At 35.9% G+C, this 21,423-nt stretch overlaps 1 protein-coding gene across 5 annotated transcripts in view; it reads right to left on the reverse strand.

Moving 5' to 3' along the window:
- The window catches only part of Sdccag8 (serologically defined colon cancer antigen 8), a 220,526-nt gene that overhangs the window by 98,193 nt on the left and 100,910 nt on the right, over positions 1 to 21,423 (reverse strand). For all 5 annotated transcript variants that reach the window (XR_002820166.1, XM_023710182.1, XM_004626832.2 and 2 more), the window contains exon 13: positions 9,203 to 9,345. Coding sequence is in view for 4 of the 5 variants with exons in the window: in XM_023710182.1 (XP_023565950.1) it covers positions 9,203 to 9,345 (143 nt within the window). In the remaining variant the exon portion in view is untranslated. The remainder of the gene's footprint in view (positions 1 to 9,202; positions 9,346 to 21,423) is intronic.

The raw sequence follows: 21,423 nt of genomic DNA on the forward strand, positions 1-21,423 counted from the left end.
CTAACCTATCTGGTACCCACTCTGAGCTCCGGAGGTTGTCCATAGACCTGCTTACTTGTGCTGACAGAGCAGTAATGCGATAATGTGCTTATGTGAACTAGGCCCTGGTCCCTGTGAGGCATGGCTCACTGGGGAGACTGAATATTTCCCAAATCTCTGACTTTCTTGGGATTCTTAATGAGCTTTGATTCTAGGATTTATCAATGATTCACCATGTGTATTGGGGAAACAATAAATAACAAATGTGTAATATGCCTAGTAACTGTCCCATTGAACACATCCAATTAGGAAGAGCTGGTTCAGAAAAAAATTAAACATAATTAGGGTAATGGGTTTTTTTTCCCATACTTGTTTCACCTTAAAATAATATTGGAGACAAGAACTTTCTTACGGAAAAATATTCTGACTCAGGGCTACTAATATAACACCTATGTTCTTGCCTTTTAAAAAACTTCCTCCTAGTTTCATTGAACTCGATGCTCATTGTTGTCATGTCAGGCAAGTGGTGTGGGCAATACTTTCTCGGTTTCCTCTGGGTTTCTTCAGAAAATGAGTTGGCTGCTGCCACCACCACACTCCAGGCTGCGGGCCTGTGTGGCGAGGGAGAAGAATACATCCCCAGTGTCGCTTTGCATTGCACACACATTTGGGCTTTGCAGAGCTGAGAGGAGTGAGCCAGGGAGCATTAAGTAGAACCTGCAGACACGCATTTCCTGGCAGCCTCTGAATCGAACCTGGCCCACCCCAGGCCACACTGAGACCAAGTTGCCTCGCCTGTCAGACAGGTGGAGCAGAGAGGCTCAGGCAGCATGGGGTCCACCGGAGCAAAGTGAAATGCCTTTTCTTTCCTGGCTCTCTGACAGCCTGTTTTCTCTGATACTGGGTGGGGGAAGGAAAAGAAGGCTGCAATTTATAACAGCACCAAGGCCATCTATTTCGAGCCTTGAAGATGTTGGTTGCACATATATCCATTTAAAATTATTTTTGACACGTTCTCTGCTTAATTTATTCATGAAAGGAGTACAAGAAAAAAATGAGCTTAACTTTTAAATGGAAACTTTAGGCTAAAAATTCTTGAATAAAGCTCAGGAGGAAAAAAAGATAAAGTTCACTATAGAACAACAAGAATACATGCCAATGTTATATTTTCCTCTTCATATGAACAAAGAGTGAAAATAAGGTTCGCTGGCCTAAGCTAACAGATGACCAAAGTTCCTTCTTCATTTTCCCGAACAATGAAGAGCAGAAGCAGATTTACTCAACATTTACAGAGAATCTGCTAGCTGATGCCAACCGTGGTGCTGGGGACACAGAGAAAGAGGAGACCTGGCTCTGGCCTGTGAGCTGAGATTTTACAGCCCCGAAGGGCTTTCTATCTAGTTTTGAAATACGTGTTATGCTTTGTGGCTGTGGCACCTGATGGGCCAGGTCAGGGCCGACCTAGTCCCCTTTCCAGGCTGCCTGGTGTCAAGCTCCTCCTTCTGAGATTCAGCACTCTCACCTCTAAAGGACTGTTCTTCCATTAGCTCACTGAGGACTACAAAAACAGTGGTAAGAGATCAATTTGTTTTACTTTCTAGTTTTCTATAAAGCATTACTTTTATGAAAAAATACAAATGAATTATGTACTAATTAAAAAAAAATACCTCTCCTCCCCCTCAAAAGCTCACTGATCACTCGCTTGGAAATTGTAGCAATTTAAAATTGATTTTTTTTTTGGTTTGTTTATTTGTTTTGAGACAGGGTAGTTCAGGCTGTCTCTGAGTTCACTATATAGCCCAGGCTGGTCTTAAAACTTGTAGTGATCCTCCTGCCTCAGCCTCCCAAGTGCTGGGATTACAGGCATGTGCCACCAAGCTCAGCAGCAGTTTGAAATTGATATAGGATCTGGGAATACAGCTCAGTGGTAGAGCACATGCTTAGTATGTGTAAGGCTCTGAGTTTGATCCTTACAATCAAAAAGAAAAACTAACTAAGAAATAAAAAATAAAATGGATATATGTTTCCAAATATTTAATCTCAATTTTTGTATTTCTCTTGTCATAGACGGGTAGCACGCAGCCCATTATGGGCCTCATTCATACAGCACTGCAGCGCAGCTCCAGGCATGGCAAGGGGGCATCATGAACGGAGACGTACTGCTCTTTCTTTCCACTTTAAGCCACTTCTTAGTTAAGGGAAAAATCAGAGATTCTATTTTTTTAGAACACAGAGGCAACAGAGTAGACACCTGATTTTTATTTGCCTGGGATCCTGACTGCTTTCTTTAGTGGGGCAACCCCTGCTTGGTATGACATTTAGCCCTTGTTCCCACAGTTCTACAAAGGCTAAAGGCCACAGCACCACCAACAACCTGTGAGAATGTGACTCCACTGGCTTCCATAGGGTGACCTTGGAACTGAAGGATTTGAACCTGGAAGTGCAGGAGCTAGGAAGCCATATTCTTACAAAGGTATCTCCTTTACCTTCAGTTTTAGCCTGAAGGATGTGAATCTATGGTGTGGAAAAATCTGAAAGAAGTCAACATTCTGAAGTGGAGCTGGGCCCTGGGAAGTTAGAATCTGACAGCACAGTTTGTTGCCTTGAGTGTCTGATCCAAGAAGGCCCAAGACTGGCCACACTAGGAAGAGACATAGTCTTGTCCTAATAATTCACACATGTTCCTGGTGTGGCTCCTGACACCAGGGCCAAAAAGTTCTGAACCTTACTGGTAGTTTGAAAAATCCAACAATTATACTCTGAGAGCAGTTATAAGAGTGACTGTGCGGAAGGAAAATGCTGAAATGCCCTGAGAAGGAAGCCTTACTCACCTCCCCCCAATTAATCTGCCCGTCATGATAGGATAATCTTGTGACCCTTTCGCTGCACAAGTTCCTTGCTTTCAAAGTCATATAACTACTGTAGCTCAAGTTGCTGGAGGTCAGAGCATCTCATTTGGATCACAAAAGTGAGTCATGGCATAATACTCATTTTATGAGCTCTCACTTAGATTCCTGCCCTGACAAATTCTTAGAATTATAACATCACTGGAATATTATGTATGTGAAAGAAAAAAAAAAAAAAACCAGGGTCTAGGGAGACAGCTCAGTGGCATAAGGGCTTGCCTGGCAAGAGAAGGTCCTGAGTTCAATTCTCAGTACCTTAAAAACAAACAAACAAAAAAAATAAGGAAAAGAAAAAGTATGGACCATAAATGTATACATGCTGACAGCAGCAGGGTCCCTGCAGGTTTCATGGTAGGTCTGTCTCCATTTTCACTCATGATAATTCAAGTTCTAAATTCTCTGATAATTAAACAAAGGAAAGCTTCCTTATAGTAGTTCCCCTCCTGATTGGATAAGAGAAAAGGATGTAGGATGTGAAAGAATTTGTTTCCATACAGTTACAACAAATACGTGGAAGACTATCTGACTCTGTAAGTAGTTAATAACAGTCACGTAAATATTCAGGTGATTGTTTTAGCAAGCCATATCATAAACCCACACGTATATGAAACAAGTCTTAAAAAAAAAGAGACAAGTCTTATGAGACAGATTTAAATTCTGTAGCTTTAAAGATGCTCAAACATGATAAAAACGAGTATGTGAGGGAATTTCCACTTTCTTTTTTGTAAATGCCTCTTTCCTTTTGGTAGAAATGAAGTAAAAGTAGAGAAGAATGACAGTTGTATTATAATACATTATATGACTAAGGCAAATAATGGGCCAAAGGAAACTGTTTCTTAGGAAAAGCCCAAGCCAAGATTAAAATTCACTGACGTGTATTTATATCAGTGCATAAAGAAAGAGCTCGCACTTTTTTCTATTACAAATGTATGTTGCTGATTTTTCTCAGTTGTCTTTTTGGGAACAATTGCATTAATCCATTTCCCTAGCAATTTACATAGAATTACAGCATAATGGCTAGGGGAAAGCGTGGCAGGCTAATTACGGGGTTCAAAACCTCCTCTAATGTATCAGCTGTGTGACCTTAGATGACTCATTTTACTTCTCTGTGCTTTAGCGGCCTCTGCATTCAAGGGAATGCTGGAAGGATGAAGCGGAAGGCACTCAGGCTCTGGAACACAGCTCCAGGGCTTAGTATGTTAGTCACTGCCCGACTTTTAAAAGAGCTCCTCCGTGCAGTGTGGCACCAGGCAGATACTGAGATGAACATATTCTTAGCCTCCGAGACTTCCCATGGGGTGTGACAAAGGACTTGCAGGGAGAGTGCTCCCTTTGGCACAGTTATCAGAGGGGGTTCTAGTAGAAAAATTCTGATTTCAGAGAGTCCATGAAAGGAAGATAAAGTTTAGAAGGGCCACAAGATAACCAAGGGAATAGCAAAAGGAAAGAAGTCTCAAACTACAAAGGAAACTGCATGTGGTTACATTTGGCTAGCAAATAGCATGAGAGGATTGGAGGCTGAAGTGAGGCTCGAAGGCTGGAGTCCTCGGGGATCACCTAAATGCCATTCTGAGTGAGCTGCAATCTCTGAGAGTGAGTGTGGCATCAGAAAAGGTTCTGAGAAGAGAGCAACGGAGTCAAGGCAGTGGCATATGAATATTCAAGGGGCATTGGTTAGCAAATGAGATTGGGAGAGTGCTCAGAGACTGTTTCCATTACCCTAGTGAGAAAGCACCAGAGCCCAAGCTCTGGTGAATGTGGGAGGAACGCAGGAGTGACATTTCTGTTTCTCTGGGTTCACTCTGAAGTCCAATAATGAAACACCTTAAAGGATACTCCAAGCAATTTAAATGTTTATGGTCCAGAAGTAGGAATTACTTAATAGGCTATTTTAAATAACTATTACAATCATTAATTATCAAAGTTAATAAGAAATTGAGACATACCTAGTTTTACCTTATTTTCTAGGCTAGTGAGTAGGCAAAGAGAGCTATGTGATTTGTCAAAAGATGCAAAGATAATGAATGCCTAGGAAAGATCTGCAACATAGGTTTCCTCAGTTGTAGGCTGCCTGGGGACCTCCCATAAGAACAGTTTTAATAGCATTTGGTTACTTCACTAAAGCATCTTTTGAATCATATTTAATTATCTTCTTATATACAAATGTCTGAAAGCCCAATTTCAGTCTCCTTGGCTGGTGGCTCTTCTACCGAACCTCATAACAGGGAGCTTGGACTGAGAACGTAGCTTAGTGGTAAAGCACCTGCCTAACATGTGAGGCTCTGGGTTCAATCCCAAGCACTGCCAAAAGCTTTTTAAAGATTTCTGCATGTGCTTTCACACATTTCCTTAGTTACAACTAATACGTCTATGTAAAAGCACTCATCTAACCTCTAGTTGTGACCTTTTGCATCAGACCTCCACTGGAAATCTCCACCAATTTCCTAAACAAAATGTACTATTTTTCTCTTTTAAGTTCCCAGATTGGGTTAAGCATTATTTAGTCAACTTAGTCTGGAAACAATAGTCCCCTTTAATTCTGTCTCCTATTTGCTACTCGAAGCATCTCTTGAATATATGACTTTCTTTCCACGTGACTGGTATGCCCATGGCCCAGAGCCTTATTCCTGGCCCACTGGGCTACTATGCTTATATCCTACTACGGTCCCTGATAGTCACTGCTTCCTCTATCTGGCTATTTTCATAGTGCTTATCAGGTACAAAACATATAGTTGGAACCTAAGTTTTCTTAACTCCTTACTTGAACTAAAGAGCCTTCTAACCGGAGGGCTGGTTAACCTGCTATATAAACAGCCAGACAGTAAATATTTTAGATTTTGAAGACCACATTGAATTTTGTTGTGGTAATGTTGCACATTATACATAGTGGACAACTGTACCTACATTCCACAAAACTTTATGTATATAGTCTTCAAGTGTTACAAAATAACAATAATAGCATTGTTATTATATGATATAATAGCATAATAGCATTATTTTTTGAATGTATTTCCCAAGGCGGCTTCAAATTCTTGGGTTCATGTGATCCTCCTGACTCAGCCTCTCATGGAGTTGAAACAGCAGGTACATGCCACTGTACCTGGCACAAAATACTTTTTTTTTTTTTTTTTTTTTTTTTGTGGTACTGGGGATTGAACTTAGGACCCTGCGGCTTGCCAGGCAAGCACTTATTCTACTGAGCTATCTCCCCAGGCCAAAATTACTACTTTTTCCCCAAACAAAAAACAACCTTAAACCTAGCTTATAAATATACAGAAAAAACTAATAGGCCAGATTTTGCCCATGGCTATAGTTGCTGGCCACATCTTCTACATCATCTCTCCAAGCTCAGTCTTTGCACTGCTATATGAGGCAGGATTCCCCACCCAGAAAGCCGATCATGGTGACAGTGGCAAATGCATGGAGACCAACCCACTATTCTCAGAATGGCCAAGACTCCCATATGGCCCTTCCTCTGCACCCTGATTCCCTTCTCGGTCTTACCTTCCACCAAGTACATACTCTGATTGCACAGTTTATGTTCTCTCCGCCTTTATGTCTTTTCATGAATTGGTCCCATCTTTTTCCACTTTGAAAACTCCTACTCCTGAACTAATTAATCGAGATCACTGCCAAGTATCTCTCTGTCCCTGCCAATCATTTTCACTCTCAGCTTTCCCTAGCACCTTCACCTTCCCCCATGCAAAATGAGCCAATTCTCCTTCCTATGTGCTCCCATAGTAACGTTTACTTCTCCCATAGCAGTATTGTCACACTTTATTATAACTACACTTACAGATTTGGCTCCTTTAATTGAGTATAAGCAACCTAAAGATGAAGTGAATCTTATCATTCTCTTAGGGCCAAGTAGAGTACAGTGGTGCCTCGGTTTACGAACTTGTTCTTTCCAGGATTCTGGTTGCAAACTGTGTTGGACAAGAACCCAGGCAAATTCAACAGTTAGGTTCAATGTTGACTTTATGGGGAAATTTGATTTAATTGTACTTCAAAGATAGTAGGTACTCAGTAAATGTTGACTATATAATATTGATTTCACCATTACTTTATAACATAGATTTCATATCAGAGTTTAAACTATGATAAAAAATATGCCAATCAAGATATTTGAAACTGAATGGTGAGGTGCTATTTGCATGTATTTTACCTAGTCTATCGTAAAAAAGAAAAAAACACAAAAATGAAAAACATTTCTCAGTCACACCTGAGTGTACTGAGTCTATAAATAATGATAAAAGCTAATAAACTTTTAAAAAAGTATATCAGAAGTAACCAAGTCACACTTTAGTGCAAAACAGACTTGTGTGGTTCCTTACAAACTGTCATCTTTAAACTTATGAATGTAGATTTTATAAAAGATGAGCATAAACTAAATATAAAATGCTTTCAAAGAGTACTGCATTTACAAAACAGGTAATTAAATTTTATTTCTGTAAAACTAGGTCTAAATTTTTATAGAATTGGTTAATTAAAGCTCAATGGAAAAAGCTTTCTGTGGAACCAAGCACAACAGTTTTTCTTAAGAACAAAGGAATTAGTTACCACTTGTCCATTTTTAGCAGTTGGCGCATTGTAATATACTCTACTTGCAAGAAATTGATCTTGTCAAACAGTATAAATTGAAACTGTTTGGGGAAAACTCTCTGTGGACTTTGACTTCAGTAATTAACTCTCAGAATAAGATAGAAGGCAAAAGAGGCAAAGCCAGCATTAATATTTATTCATTGAAGCTCAGCCACAGAGACACTAAAAGCTGTCCTATTTCTGTGGTTTACTAGTACTTAGTGCACAAATGGTTAGTGCTCAATACAAATCTGACAGAAAAGAAAAACTGTACCATTATCATGATGAAGCTGAATTCTGAAACTTTGTAGATTAAATAACCACTAAAACTGGGTCAGTATTATGTCCTCAGTTCCACAATGGCAATATGTTAAACAGACATTAAAAGAACAGCTATTATTCTACTACAACTAAGCAGTATTTTCTCATAAAAGTATTTAATCGAGGGCTTTTCACAAATACCATAGTGTATAAATGATTTATTTTCCTTCTTTCTCTTTCTTTCCTTCCTGTCTTTTTCTTTCACTGTTTAAAAAGGAAGGTGTCAAACCATTTGGAATATTATCACAACAAAATGTTTTCTTTTTCCTTAACAAAGTTTGATTTTAACAGAACTAGAGGCATCTTAACACTAACCCAAAACTTTGGGAGGTTCACCAACCTCTAGAATATTTTTTTCTCCAAATGCAGGCTGTTCAAGTGGTGCTTTTCTCCATCTGTTATCATACCGTGCTCAGAATTACATTGTCATATTTAATGTAAAAGGGATCAGTCCCCTTTCGTAGTTTAAATTCAACATCATACTATAATTGGAAGACCAATGTTTTTCTATTTTACAAACTAAATCAAATATCATAAACTTACATGTGTATTTAGACAAAATTCCCTCTTAAAAACTGAAAAAACTCTAAAAATTGAATGATCCCAAAGCCTTCATCCGAAAACTGAAAAACTGTACTAAAATTCAAAGTGAGAAAGAACCACTTATGTGGTAAAGTGAGATATCTACTGTTTCCTTTTGATTTTTCCCTGTGTGTGTATTTAGATATGTGTGTGTGTGTTTCCAACACAGCAAATACAGTGCTTGCAACCTAAATGGTCTTATTTTAATTTACAGCTGAGCTATATGTTTACTGAAGTTTACAACAATAGCAATCACATCACAGTATCTCATAATGAAAACAAGGCAATATAAAACCTCAATGGTAGAAGCATGGTTATTATAATGATTTGAACATGAACAGTGCTAATCAATTTGATCTCTAAATTTTATACCTCTTTAGGACACAGATCTTTATTTTGTATAAGCTCCATTTCAATTTGCATTTTAGGATTTTTTTTTTTTTACTTTGTCTCTTTCATCACTGACATATCTGCTTATTTCCCTAAATGTATTCTTCAGATCCAACATGTCAGTGTTTTTATCAGATGAGGAATTAACAAGAGAGGTTGTGGTGATGGTGGGAGAATTATGTCATTTTGCTTATATTGATAGAGAATCGCTTAAATATTTGAGCATTGTAGATGAAAGGTTTTGTAATATATCAGTAATTCTCTGCCACACTTATCATTCACATGTCTGGGTGTTTTGCTTACCACATCTCCACTTTTCTTAATATGCCTGAAAGCTGTGTGTGAATCGAATGACTAAGACCAACTCTAACAACTGTTTGGAAGCCTGTGGCAAAATCAGTGGATGGCATCAGGGAAGGGCGCGTAATGGGATTAGGGAGTACCTGGAGAGGTGCAGTTGGTGCTCGGATTCGCCCAGCAGCTCTGTTAGTTTCAGGCACTCCTCTCTGGCCCGGGCTGCCTTCTGCTGCTCCTGCTCCACATGCCGCTTGCTTTCACTCAGTTCTACTCGCAATTTCTCTATTTCCTTAGGTGGAGAGCAAGGGAAAAAGAAGCATCCGTATGAAATAGGAGCACTTAAGTTCAAAATTAGCTCTTGTTTGTTTTTCCTCTGGATTTTAATGTTGATGAAAAATTATGAGAAAATTTAGGCTAGATTCTGTTTTATGACAAAGGGAATTAAAACATCCAGACATGTGTATTAGTGAGGCTGTTTTGGATGTAAGATGAAATCTAGTTTTAAAAATGAAATGATTAAATAAGAGTTGTCAAAATGCATAGTCTGCACTCCCACTCTAAGGTTTTTGCCTTTAAAAAGTCATAATTTGAAATGCTACTATTTTCAAAATGCTGTCTTTGTTTAAGAGATTGATCAGAAACATGCAGGGATGTACAGTAAATATGCAACTTTTTATTCTGAAAGGTATGATTTACAATTTTATTTGGATGCTATGAAAACCAGATTAAAGGTTATAATCTTTTAAGATATCTTTCAGAAAAATATAAAGTGTAAAAGAAGGCATATTACAATGTTCAATATTATTTGGACAAATGATTTAGAGAAAATAAAGCATGAGAAACTTTAAGCTTAAAAATTTGGAGCTGCAATAATATTACAGCAAAATTTGCATTTCTAAAAAGCAACAAAAACACTCTAAGACCAATAAATGAATAGATAAAAATGAAATTCTATGATTGTTTGGTTCAGAAAGAAATTATTTTTATTGTACTGAAAAAAAATTTCAAATCAAAAACACTGATATAGGATAGAGTTTTAAATAATTTTTATAGTAAAGTAGAAATATTTGTTACAGAATATTTACAAAATTAAGCAAAAGAGAATAGATGAATATTTAAATATATTCAAATTACAGAAAAACAAAAGGCCAGAAATATTTTCAGGTTTAACAGAAAGTAAGAAATAATTTTGATACACAAAAATACAAAGTCCCTTTCAGAAAAAGAACCATATCTTAGCTGAGCATTTTAAACTTAGCATCAAATTTATTTTTAGATTATCTCATTATGTCATTACATCATGTAATGTATTTCATTACATCATTACTCAAAATCCTGAATGATCTCCAACTATAGTTAATACATCATGTAAGATAAATGTAACAATTTCTTTGTAACTTTTCTTACATTCGTAACACAAAAACTATGTATTACCAATAATTTAACTTTGCAAATATTTTTTAAATATTATAATAATGAATATGTTGCTTTCATTCAAAGTAGGCTCGCTATATCTTTAAGAGAATACTAAATATAACTGATTTCTTTTAAATATTTTGTTATTAAATTTATACCAATATATTCTATTACACAGTTATACTAGTAACTATATATACTAATATATTAGCTATACTAATATACTCAATATCATGTGGTTAGAGGTGAGAAACAATAAAGACTATTAAATTTTACTTGGTAAGTTATAAAATTAACAGAAGCAAAGTACAGAATTGGAATTATGTTTGGGCTTTAAAACTTTAAAAATTCATTAATTTTTCATACAATGACATATGCAAAAAATGTGTTACATGTTATATTGGACTTAGAGTTCCCATGTCAATATTCAGAAGTTAACAATTTATTTGGGTAAATGAAAAATATACACACAAAAAATATCAAAATACAAAGTTTATATATAAAATAGTTGTTAATCCATGATAATTCATGCATACACATCCAGATGAAGGCTAATTTAGCACTGACAAGAAGAGAAAGAAAGATACGATTTACAATTTCATTTGGATGTTATGAAAACCAGATTAAAGGTTATAATAAATTTAAGATATCTCTTAGAAAAATGTGAAATGTACAAGAAGGCATTATTACAATTTCAATATTATTTGAAAAAAATGATTTAGATAAAATAAAGCACGAAAACCTTTAAGCAAAACTCAAGGAATGATAAGAGTAGATGCCATCATGAAGGTCTTGGACTGTGGATTAATAAAGCTGTATTTTACTTAAAATGACGAGAGACATTACTAATTTAAACAGGTATGAGTTAAGAAAAAAAATTATACCAATGTGTAAGATCAACTTAAAGTGGAAAAGAATAATGACAGGGAGACAGAACAGATAGGATGAGTGCAGAGACATTAAACAGAAAAATAAAGAAAGCGTAATGATTCAATGGGAATAAAAGGACAGGGGCTAAAGACCAAAGATCACTCTAGAAGTTTGAATTGAGAAAATACTAAAAAAATGACAGATACAAGAAACACAAAATTCCAAACTTTCTCTGAAACAAAGATATGGGCTGGAGATGTCCCACTTGTTTTGCATGTACAAGGCCCTTGGTTCAATCTGCAGCACTGAAAATAAAATAAAATAAAATAAAATAAAAATAAATAAAATAAAACAACAATAGAATAGACAATCATTTTGTAAGTACCTTTCAATAACAACATATAGTATATGCCTCACATTGATAGGTTTATAAGCATAAATCACCTGCTTTCTTATCTCATGTGATTAGTCAGAGGCTGTATTGAAAGCCAGTCAAATATAGGGAAAAGAACACACTTGTAGGCCCAAGAGCCAACACAAATCATGGCTCCAGGCACAGCTCTGCACTTTGCAGCTCTGTGACCTTGCACAAGTCATCTGACCTCCATCTAACTTCTTCAGCCTAAAATGAAAGTGAAATTGTAGCAAGCTCCAAAGCCTTATGAAGACTGACAGGGATGATGAGTGTTTTAGCTGAGGGCTTAGCACGTTTGAGCTACAAAATACCTTTCAAAACTAGCAAGGTAGTAAACAGAAAAAAATGGCTTGCCTAAGGGTATTTGGCTATCCCTAAACAGTACTTGATTAGAGTCAGTCAAATTTCCTCCTTCAGCATACTGGTAGAGCTTTTATAATTTTCAAATGCAAAAAGCATTTTTGTTAGAAAGAGGGAAAATTACTGCCTGCCTCTGATTATCCATGCCAGCCAAAGAGCTTATTGGTACAGATAATCAAAACCAACAAATCATCTACCCAGCTGGACGAGGGCTCAACACTTACACCCTGAGTCAGGAAAATCTGCCATGGCACCAACTCCAACAGTTAGAAGAGAAAAGTCTTGCCAGAAATGCCACGCTCCCACTGGCAGCATGATCCTTTGCTTCACCCAACTAGGTCAGGGTCACTTCCTTGGCTGAACATAGTGACTCAGGGATGAAAGGCCAACCACGGTCATAGGCCAACTGTGCATTCCTCTCAAATACACTATCAACATGTGTGTCCACCGTGAAGTTGATGTGGGCATCTTTTGGCCAAATGGGCAAAGGCAGGTCCAGATGGCTTTACCAAAAGATCCACTTCAAATTGTGCAGCTAAAAGCCAGGGATGTTGCTCGCTGGGAGAGTACTCGCCTAATACAGGACTGACGTCAAAACTGACGAAACAGGGGAGTAGGGCCACCAAGGGGACATGAAGAAAGGGAACCATATTATTGTACATTTCTATCCCTCTACACTATAGAAAGCTTTCCCTCGATCACGGATATATGTACCTTTATTTTTACTATTGATTATATTTTCCTATCAAAGTAATCACCCAATTTAAGTCAAATAGTATTCAATTCCTCTTCGCAAAGAAGAACAGTGCCTATGTTCCACTACTTGCCAATCTCTAAGCCTAATCCCCAAGGGTCCATTATCAACTCCTCTGATATTTATCTACATATTATTAAATGCCATACTTATACTGTTCCCTCTTTACTTTGCAATACCAGAAATTATCTATGGATTTCCTATGTTAAAAAAGGTAGCAAGCCAAGTGTAATATCATATGCCAGTACTCTCAACATCCTCAGAAAACTGAGGCAGGGGGATCTCTTTAACGACAGGAGTTCAAGGCCAACCTGAGCAACATAGTAAGACCATGTTTTTTTTTTTTTTTTTAAAAAGTAACAATTTAGGTCTCTTATATCATCTACCCATATATAATTTATGCTTCCATCTAATAATTTTGGTTAAAACATTAGTAGCTTATTTACATTATTACTTGTGGAAAAATATGTTCAGTACTGTAAGAAGCACATTAAGCTTTTTATACATTACTTTATTTCTGGAGTTGCTTTGTGTGTGTGTGTGTGTGTGTGTGTGTGTGTGTGTGTGTGTGTGCAAGGGATTGAACTCAGGCCCTTGAGCTTACCAGGGAAGCAATTTTCTACTGAGCCATCTCCCCGGCCCCTGCTTTTTTAAAAATGGGTCTCACTATGTTGCCCATACTGGCTGCCAACTCCTGGCCTCACCCAATCCTCTCCCTCAACCTCACCAGTCGCTAAGAATACAGGCAAACATCACTATATCCGGCAGCCTGGTGTTTAAATAGCACATTTTTCTAGGTACCCAAAATTTCCCCTTAAGAATTAAAAGAGTTGTCAAATACTTACAAATAATATTTTTCAAATAGTAAAACATCAGTTAAACTATAAGTTCCTTTAACCATCTGCCCCTACCAATGTCTTTTGTGGCTTATATCTGGCCTTTTTGATCTCTGTCTTATGTTAAATCCTCTCAATGCTCCTTCAGAGTTTCCAGTTTTGTGGATCACAAGTCATCCTATTACTCAGTGTACTTTTTTGGGGAAGGGTTGAGGTACTTTGTCTGGGTAGCTTTCATAAGAAAAAAATATATAAACATACATGTTTTGTGCTTATTTGTATGCCTACTTGAAAATGCTGTTATTTTGTGGATCCACTCATTGGTTTTGCTGGGTATATAATTCTATTTTGAAAATTTTGATTTTTCACTTAGGATTTTTAACAGATCACTTCACTTTCTTAAAGATTCTAACATTATAACTTAAAAGCCTATGCCATTATAGTTCCCAATACTCTCTGTAGGCCTTTTTAAATCTGAAGGCTTATTTTCTGCATTTTGAGGACGCTGTCATTTAATTTTCAGCTATTCTGATGGCATGTATTTTAATACTTCTGATATACACTGGATGTTAGCTTTGTTGGACTAATATACTGATGTTTTCCACCTCTTTAAGATTTGAACTTGTAGAAGACTCCTTTTATCTTCCAAATCTTCCACTGAATTGAGGAAAAAAAGATCATATTTTCCACTCTCATGATCTATTTCTTATTTTCACTAATCTTTTATATATTTCTGTTAGAATATATAGTATTTTAACTGCTCCCTTCTGCTGAATGTATGTTAATCTAATTTCTTCCAGGTATGTCTTGTCCATTTTCTGTTTCTAAAATGGAATATTGGCTATAAGGCTAGATAATTTGTAAAGAAAATTGTTCATTTTTGGCTCATAATTCTAGAGAAATTCTTGGAAATCCAAGATTGGGCTGCTGCTTCTGGGCAAGTTTTTGTGCTGTGTCTGCTCACGGTGAACAAGGAATAGACAAGCAGGGATGTACAGAAGAGAGAGAAGATGAGGGGCAACCTCGCTTCACAACAACTCGTTCTTGCAGTAACTAGTCCAGGCCCATGAGAGCAAGAAGCACACCTCACAGGACCCAAACATCTCGATCTAAGCCCCACCTCCAGGCATGGCTGCATTGAGAAGTTTCAGAAGGGGAGGCACACTCAGGACAGAGCAGGGTCCTGCCCACCCAACAGCAATTTGTTTAAACAATGTATTATGTTCTAGCCTTACCTCAAGTACATGATGAGTCTTGACTGTACATTCATGTATAAAAAAGAGGCAATGAACAAAAGAGTGGATGTAGTGAGTTTTGGGTAATAGTTTAGATTATTGTTCAGAACATATTCACTCCTATTTCCTTTCCAACAAGAATAGAATACACAGATTTCCCAAATGATTTTGAGCTTAGCCATATGATTTCATTTGGCTAATGGAATTTGCATGGCTATCATGTAAGCAGAAGTCTATTAATATGTTTATGTGGTTTGGCTTTGCTTTCATGTTCTGGTGATTCTCCATGAGAAGAGCATGTTCTCTGCAGCTGCTGCCCCTCATCCTGGGCCACAGAGAGAATCCAAGTGGAAAGGAATCAAACTCAAACCCACAGCCCAGACAACCCATGACCCACAACCTGAAGCAGATACCCCGTCAAATGCAGCCTTGATCAGCCAGTTGTCCTACAGACTCATAAACTTGATTGCTACTGACGTTTGTCAACAAAAAATTATTAACTTTAAAGGAATAAGACATGTTTGAATTATAAAATTATTTTGGAATTTTATTTGATCTTTGAAACATGTACATAAAATATATAAGGCAGTTGATCTTTTTCATGCACACAAGAAATTGAGAGTCAAAGAGATTAAATGACTGTCCAAATAAGTCTGTCTTTTATACAGTGGCTTTCAAACTTTCTTTTTTTTTTTTTTTTTTTTTTAAAAAATGTACTTAGTACAGAGTCTTCAGGGTTTTACTACACAGATCGGACTCATAGTTATCTTCCTGTTTTCAACCTCCCAAGCTCGGGCATCACAGGCATGTGACATGTCCAGCCTCAATCGCTGTCTTAGCGCAACCTAGGGGCAGGGCTATCATCTGACCTTTCAAACTTATTAAAAACCAAGATGCACAGTAAGAAACCCACTTTACATCACAATTCTGAGAGATATATAAACTCTCATATACATATCAATGTAACAAGCATTTCATTAATTTTTATTATGTGAAGTACAGTCTCATATTTCTATTTCTTCATATTCTAGTCTTCTTTTAAAATTACATTTCACCTTAATCCTAAATAATAACTTTGTCCCCCCCAAAAAAGGGGCCGGGGAGATGGCTCAGTGGAATAAGTGCTTCTCTGGCAAGCGCAAGGGCCTGAGTTCAATCCCCAGTTCCGCCAAAAAAAAAAAAACAAAAAAAAAAAAAAAATCCTAAAGAATAACTTTGCCCAAAAGAAAAAGAAGCACAAAGGAACTATTAAGAATCTAATGATAACTATTTATTCCTGCTACTACATACTGTGGTTTCAAAAGATCATTTCACCATTTATAAGACAGTGATTCATCTGATAAGAGGAGTTTGCAGAGCAAAGAAAAATTTGTGGACCAGTAAGAAGACTGGAATCAAGAAATCCTTGCACACTTAGAAGGAAGAACTTGTGGTTCTGAAGCTGATGAAATTTGACAATGTGAATTTATCACTCAGAAACCAATGGATGAATTCATAGACTACTTATGAAAATAGGACAGTATGTGATACTGAAACTGAAACTTAACAAATCTCATTTGAGAAATCAATAACAATTCTATCAAATTCAGCGTAGATAAAAATAATAGAAATTAGAAATCTAGTACTTACCAGCTGATAATTTTAGTAACTTATAGATGTTAAATTACAATAAGTTTTATCAGATCATTAACATATTTTTGTCTAGGGTTTCATTAGCTACCTGAAACTTGACTTATTTATTTATCTGTCCTAGTAGTAGGAATCAAACTCATGATCTTGTGTCAGGCAGGCATTGTGTTGCTGAGCGTTACCCCACCACCACCTGTAGCTATTTAAACTAAAGAATACACTTTCCTAGCTACATTCAACACAATAGAAGTTTTTAATAGCCACCTGGTGGTCATGGCTACCATATTAGACAATGTAGGTAGAAAATATTTTCAACTTCTCAGAAAATTCTATTGGATAGTTAGTACTGGTCTAAAATATGAGAAAATAGTATCTAATTTATCTAAAACTTATTCTCCAAAGTAGCTTCTTAATAAACCATCCTATAAGAATAAAAAGATATGGTAAGTAATAATTAAATCATATTAGAAATAGTCAAAATGATTGTTCTAGTTATTGTAGCACATGTAGAATGCTGCTGATACCATTCTAGAAATCCTGTTCATGATCCACATTGTTGATGGCATATAACATTGGTTTAATGTTTTTATAGCTGCTCTAAGAGCAACACTAATACTGTGTATGATTTCTGAGTGCTTACTATGTTCTAGTTACTGCTTTATCATTTTGTATTTTAAATTTTCATTTTGTGTTCTTGACTTACTTATAAAGTAGTTATCTTACTTCTGTTTTACACATGAGAAAATTAAAGCTTACAGATGTTAGGTAACTTATATAAGGTTATACAGTGCTTTTTGTGTCAGTGTCTCCTTCCACAAACCTAAATGTAACAGAAAATAAATAGGAAATGACATACAATCTGCTTTCTAAAACTTGTGACCTATAATTTGGAATATGAGAAAGACAACAAATACTACAGAACCATTGAGAGAAGATAAAACTCAGGTAACTGGATCAAAAATCACACCAACAAATACAATTTGTGAGGCCCTGGCCATGGGTCATCTTAATGACTTAAAGAAATCTTGGAGCTTGGATTAGTTTATCCTTGGTTTTATGGTCTACAACTTTTACAATAGCATTTCTCCATATAAGTATGAGTCAACATGAGGACTTTTAACTTTCCCAATGAAACAGATATTTGAGATGTTATGTTGAGAAACTTTTCCAGTTGCTTCTAATGGAGCAATACTTGCGTGTTCTTGAAGCAAGTATTCTTTGAAGAATTTTGAGAAAGTATTTTCTTTGCATAGTGTTAAATGTTGCACCCACTGAACATTTAAAAGCACTTCCTCAGAACTAAAGTAGGTCTTCGCCAAAACATGTGTTCAAAACAGATGAGGTGCAACTATGGCAGAAAAGATGGGTCTCTCTGAGACTGTATATCTAAAGCAGAGAAGTTAAATATCTGATATGAAGTGGTCGTTATTATTACTTGTATAATATTATTGTATTATTGTTATAATACAACAGGCTTTTTGGTTAAGTAAATTTACACTATTTGCTCATGCCAAAACATTCAAGGGCAAAACTAAGAAGCATTGCTGTTCTGGGGTCAATTTACATAAAAGTTCAGATGACAGCTCCCTTCTTCACTGGTTCAGTAAATGCTTTATGCACACTACAGGAAGAAAAAGGGCTTGCTTTGCACTTTCATGAATCTAGGTTTTTGTTTATCATAGACAAAATATCAGGCTACTCAGAAAGTCCAGTTTTTTATTTAAAACAATGAGTTGCCTTTTTTACCCCTAATTCTATCCTGCTCATTTGGCATTTTAAAAAGGCAAAATATTAGCCATGTTCTAGGTATTGAATGCTTACACATTCACACTGTAAATGTTGTATATAGAGATAACTTGACCTTTTGCGTCTGCTGATGTTGGTAGTATAGTATTTATTGCCACTGCATTAAGATTACTTTGTATGAGTTAAAAGTTTGAATATGATGTGATTGTTGGGAAGCTTAAAAAAGAAGTGAGACGGTTTTCAAATGATGCATTAAGATCACAGCTTGAAATGGATAAGAATGACCTTAAATTGCAGAATAAGAAGTGACATTAAAGTAGACAATATTAAAATGAATGGAAAATTCTTAAAATAATTGAATCAAATATGTCTAAGTGTTGACCATTTGTCAACTATCAATGATGTCAAATTTTTAAAATATCTGAGAATTAATTTTGTAATACCAGAAAATACATCAAGAAGTAAACTACAAAAAGATAGCCCTTAATTTTGATATGAAGAAAATACTTTGCAGTTTAGAAGCACACTTGCTTCCTGCTCAGATTACAGCCTTTGTTTTCTATTTTTCAGGTCCCATTTTCACTCTAGAGTTAGGTCCAGAGCCTCAGTGGGTGCAATCGCAGATCACCCTGAGATTACCCCTAATTCTATCCTGCTATACCACATACCAGTGGTATATTTTATCATTGTCTTCATTCATTATGATCACAGCCTCAAAAGCTTCATAACTAACACTACTGAAAGAGGAATACTGGAATAACAATGAGTAATAGCAAGAGGGAGATGGAAGAAGTGTGGGTGACTTTGTCCACCATGCAACTCAACATGTGAGTTAGAAATGTGAGACTCAACTGTATTGACCCCTGGGTCAATCACAGTACCTTGTAAACCTCCTAGTATATATATCCTACCCCTCAAGTGTAACTTCATTTACAAAATATGTACAATTTTCATATAAAGCCACCCGAAACACATAAGCTAACTTGTTTATCTCATTCCTTATGAATAAAGATTTATCTACTTCAACAATGAAAGTAAAATGATATGTTAACATTTTTGAGAAAAGACATGAATGTCTCCCATGTGAAAGGGATACAGACTGAGCACACATAAAAATGAATACATACAAAAACATTGAGGCTATTAGATTCTGATCAATTTGCCAGATTTTTATGTGTAATTTTGATCATGTAGAATATTCACTTTTGAAGTTTAACTTAGAATATAAAATCCTCCTGAAATAGCACTCCACTGTAATGAAATATACTATATATTTTGGTAGTAGGATTTATTTCAAAATTTCATGAGCAACTTTCATTCTGTGTATAAAAATTCTAGAGTATAAAGTCAATTGTACTTTACTACATTAAATGGAAAAGATTAATCACTTTTGTTACCATTTGTGAAGATTTTGGGATTTGTCTCCAAAATATGAAGGGTCTACTGTAGTTGCAAATATGACAGCTTCGCAACACCCCCAGCCCCAGCTGCGAGCTGACAGTACCAGTGATAGCTTACTACTAGAGGTCTGCTATGCCGAATGTTTCTGTAGGTAGCACTGTTCTAGGCATGATGCTCAATCACTTACAAACCCAGCTAACTGAACTACTTCCCATTGAATATTTCTATGCTCCATTCACATCTGAATCACAGAGCTATATTAATAAAGCTGATGAACTGAAAGCACTTTATTTTATTTATTTTACTTTTTGGCGGAACTGAGGATTGAACCCAGAATAAGTGCCAGGCAAGCACTTATTCTACTGAGCCATCTCCCTGGCCCCTGAAAGCACTTTGGATCTTTCACAGTTCCTTGTTTTACTAACTGATAATCCAATCTATTATATTTCTCACACTACACAATACTGTACTGAGACATTTATAAATGATAGTCTTACTGTCTTGGTGTGTAAAGAATAAGACTTGAAAGATTAACATAGGGTCATGTTCCTTTGCTTGGTATGCATCTAAAGAAAATCTCAATACAACTTTTAAAATAAAGACTGAAAACAGGTCACAGTATGGCCTTTCTCTACAAGAAAATTTATATCAACAATGTATCCAATCCAAGTCCATAAAAGAAACCATTTTTCTACTTAAAATGTTAGCATATCAAATTAACTTTATATATATATATATATATATACACATTATGTGTAATTATACATATGTATTTAAACATTTGTGTATATATAGTATGTTATATGTGCATGCACATATTAGCTATATATAATACATTTAAGTGAACTTGTACTATATAATTAAATAGCCTCTTGAACATTAGCTGATAAAAAGAACCAAGAAGGAACCCTGATTCCTTACATTTTTCTCTGAAAACGAGTGTCATCCTTGGGGAGAGGCAGGTAGGGGTGGCCAGCCGAAGATAACCGCACTGTGTCCCAGGTGAGAGTCGTCAACACAAAGGGATCTTTGACCTGTGTTTGCTAACAAATTAACAGTTCTTTTTTTCTTTTTATAGCCACTCTATATTTACTTCATGTAGAAAAATTACATTAAACTCTGACCAAGTCCTTTTGAAGACATTTCAAAAGTATTTTGGTTGCTACAATGAGTACACTGAAAAGAAAAATAAACCTGAAGTTGTTGCTCTCAAAAGGAACTGTAATAAAAACAGGAAGTTCTTTTGTAGTGGGACATCCCAAAATAATAATAATTAAAAAATCGTGGTTCTCTCACAGTCCAAGACATTGTTTTATATTCTTTTCTCTCATTAAAGAATAACGTGCTAAGTACAAAAACTAGCAAGTAAAAGATTTACTAAAGAAAAACAATCTATAAACAGTAACTCCAAATTCAAGAAAACATTATCAGAGTCATAGAATATTCACTTTAGTTGTTGACTTTTATCAACACTTGAAAATAGTTTTATCACTGATTAAGAAAGTCATCCAGAGGGACAAAAAAAGATAATTCCTATTTAGGAGAGCAAATAATTTATTCTCTTAAATATTTCCTTTCCTTAAGAAAAAAATTCCATTTTAAGCTCTCAGTTAAACACAGTAAATGTTTTTGAACAAATACTATGTGTCCACAATGTGCCAGACATTTTATATGTGTGTGTGTGTTCCAGATGGCCAGGCAATTT

The sequence above is a fragment of the Octodon degus genome, unplaced genomic scaffold, assembly GCF_000260255.1.
Source record: "Octodon degus isolate 3935 unplaced genomic scaffold, OctDeg1.0 scaffold00017, whole genome shotgun sequence".
Taxonomy (NCBI): Eukaryota; Metazoa; Chordata; class Mammalia; order Rodentia; family Octodontidae; genus Octodon; species Octodon degus.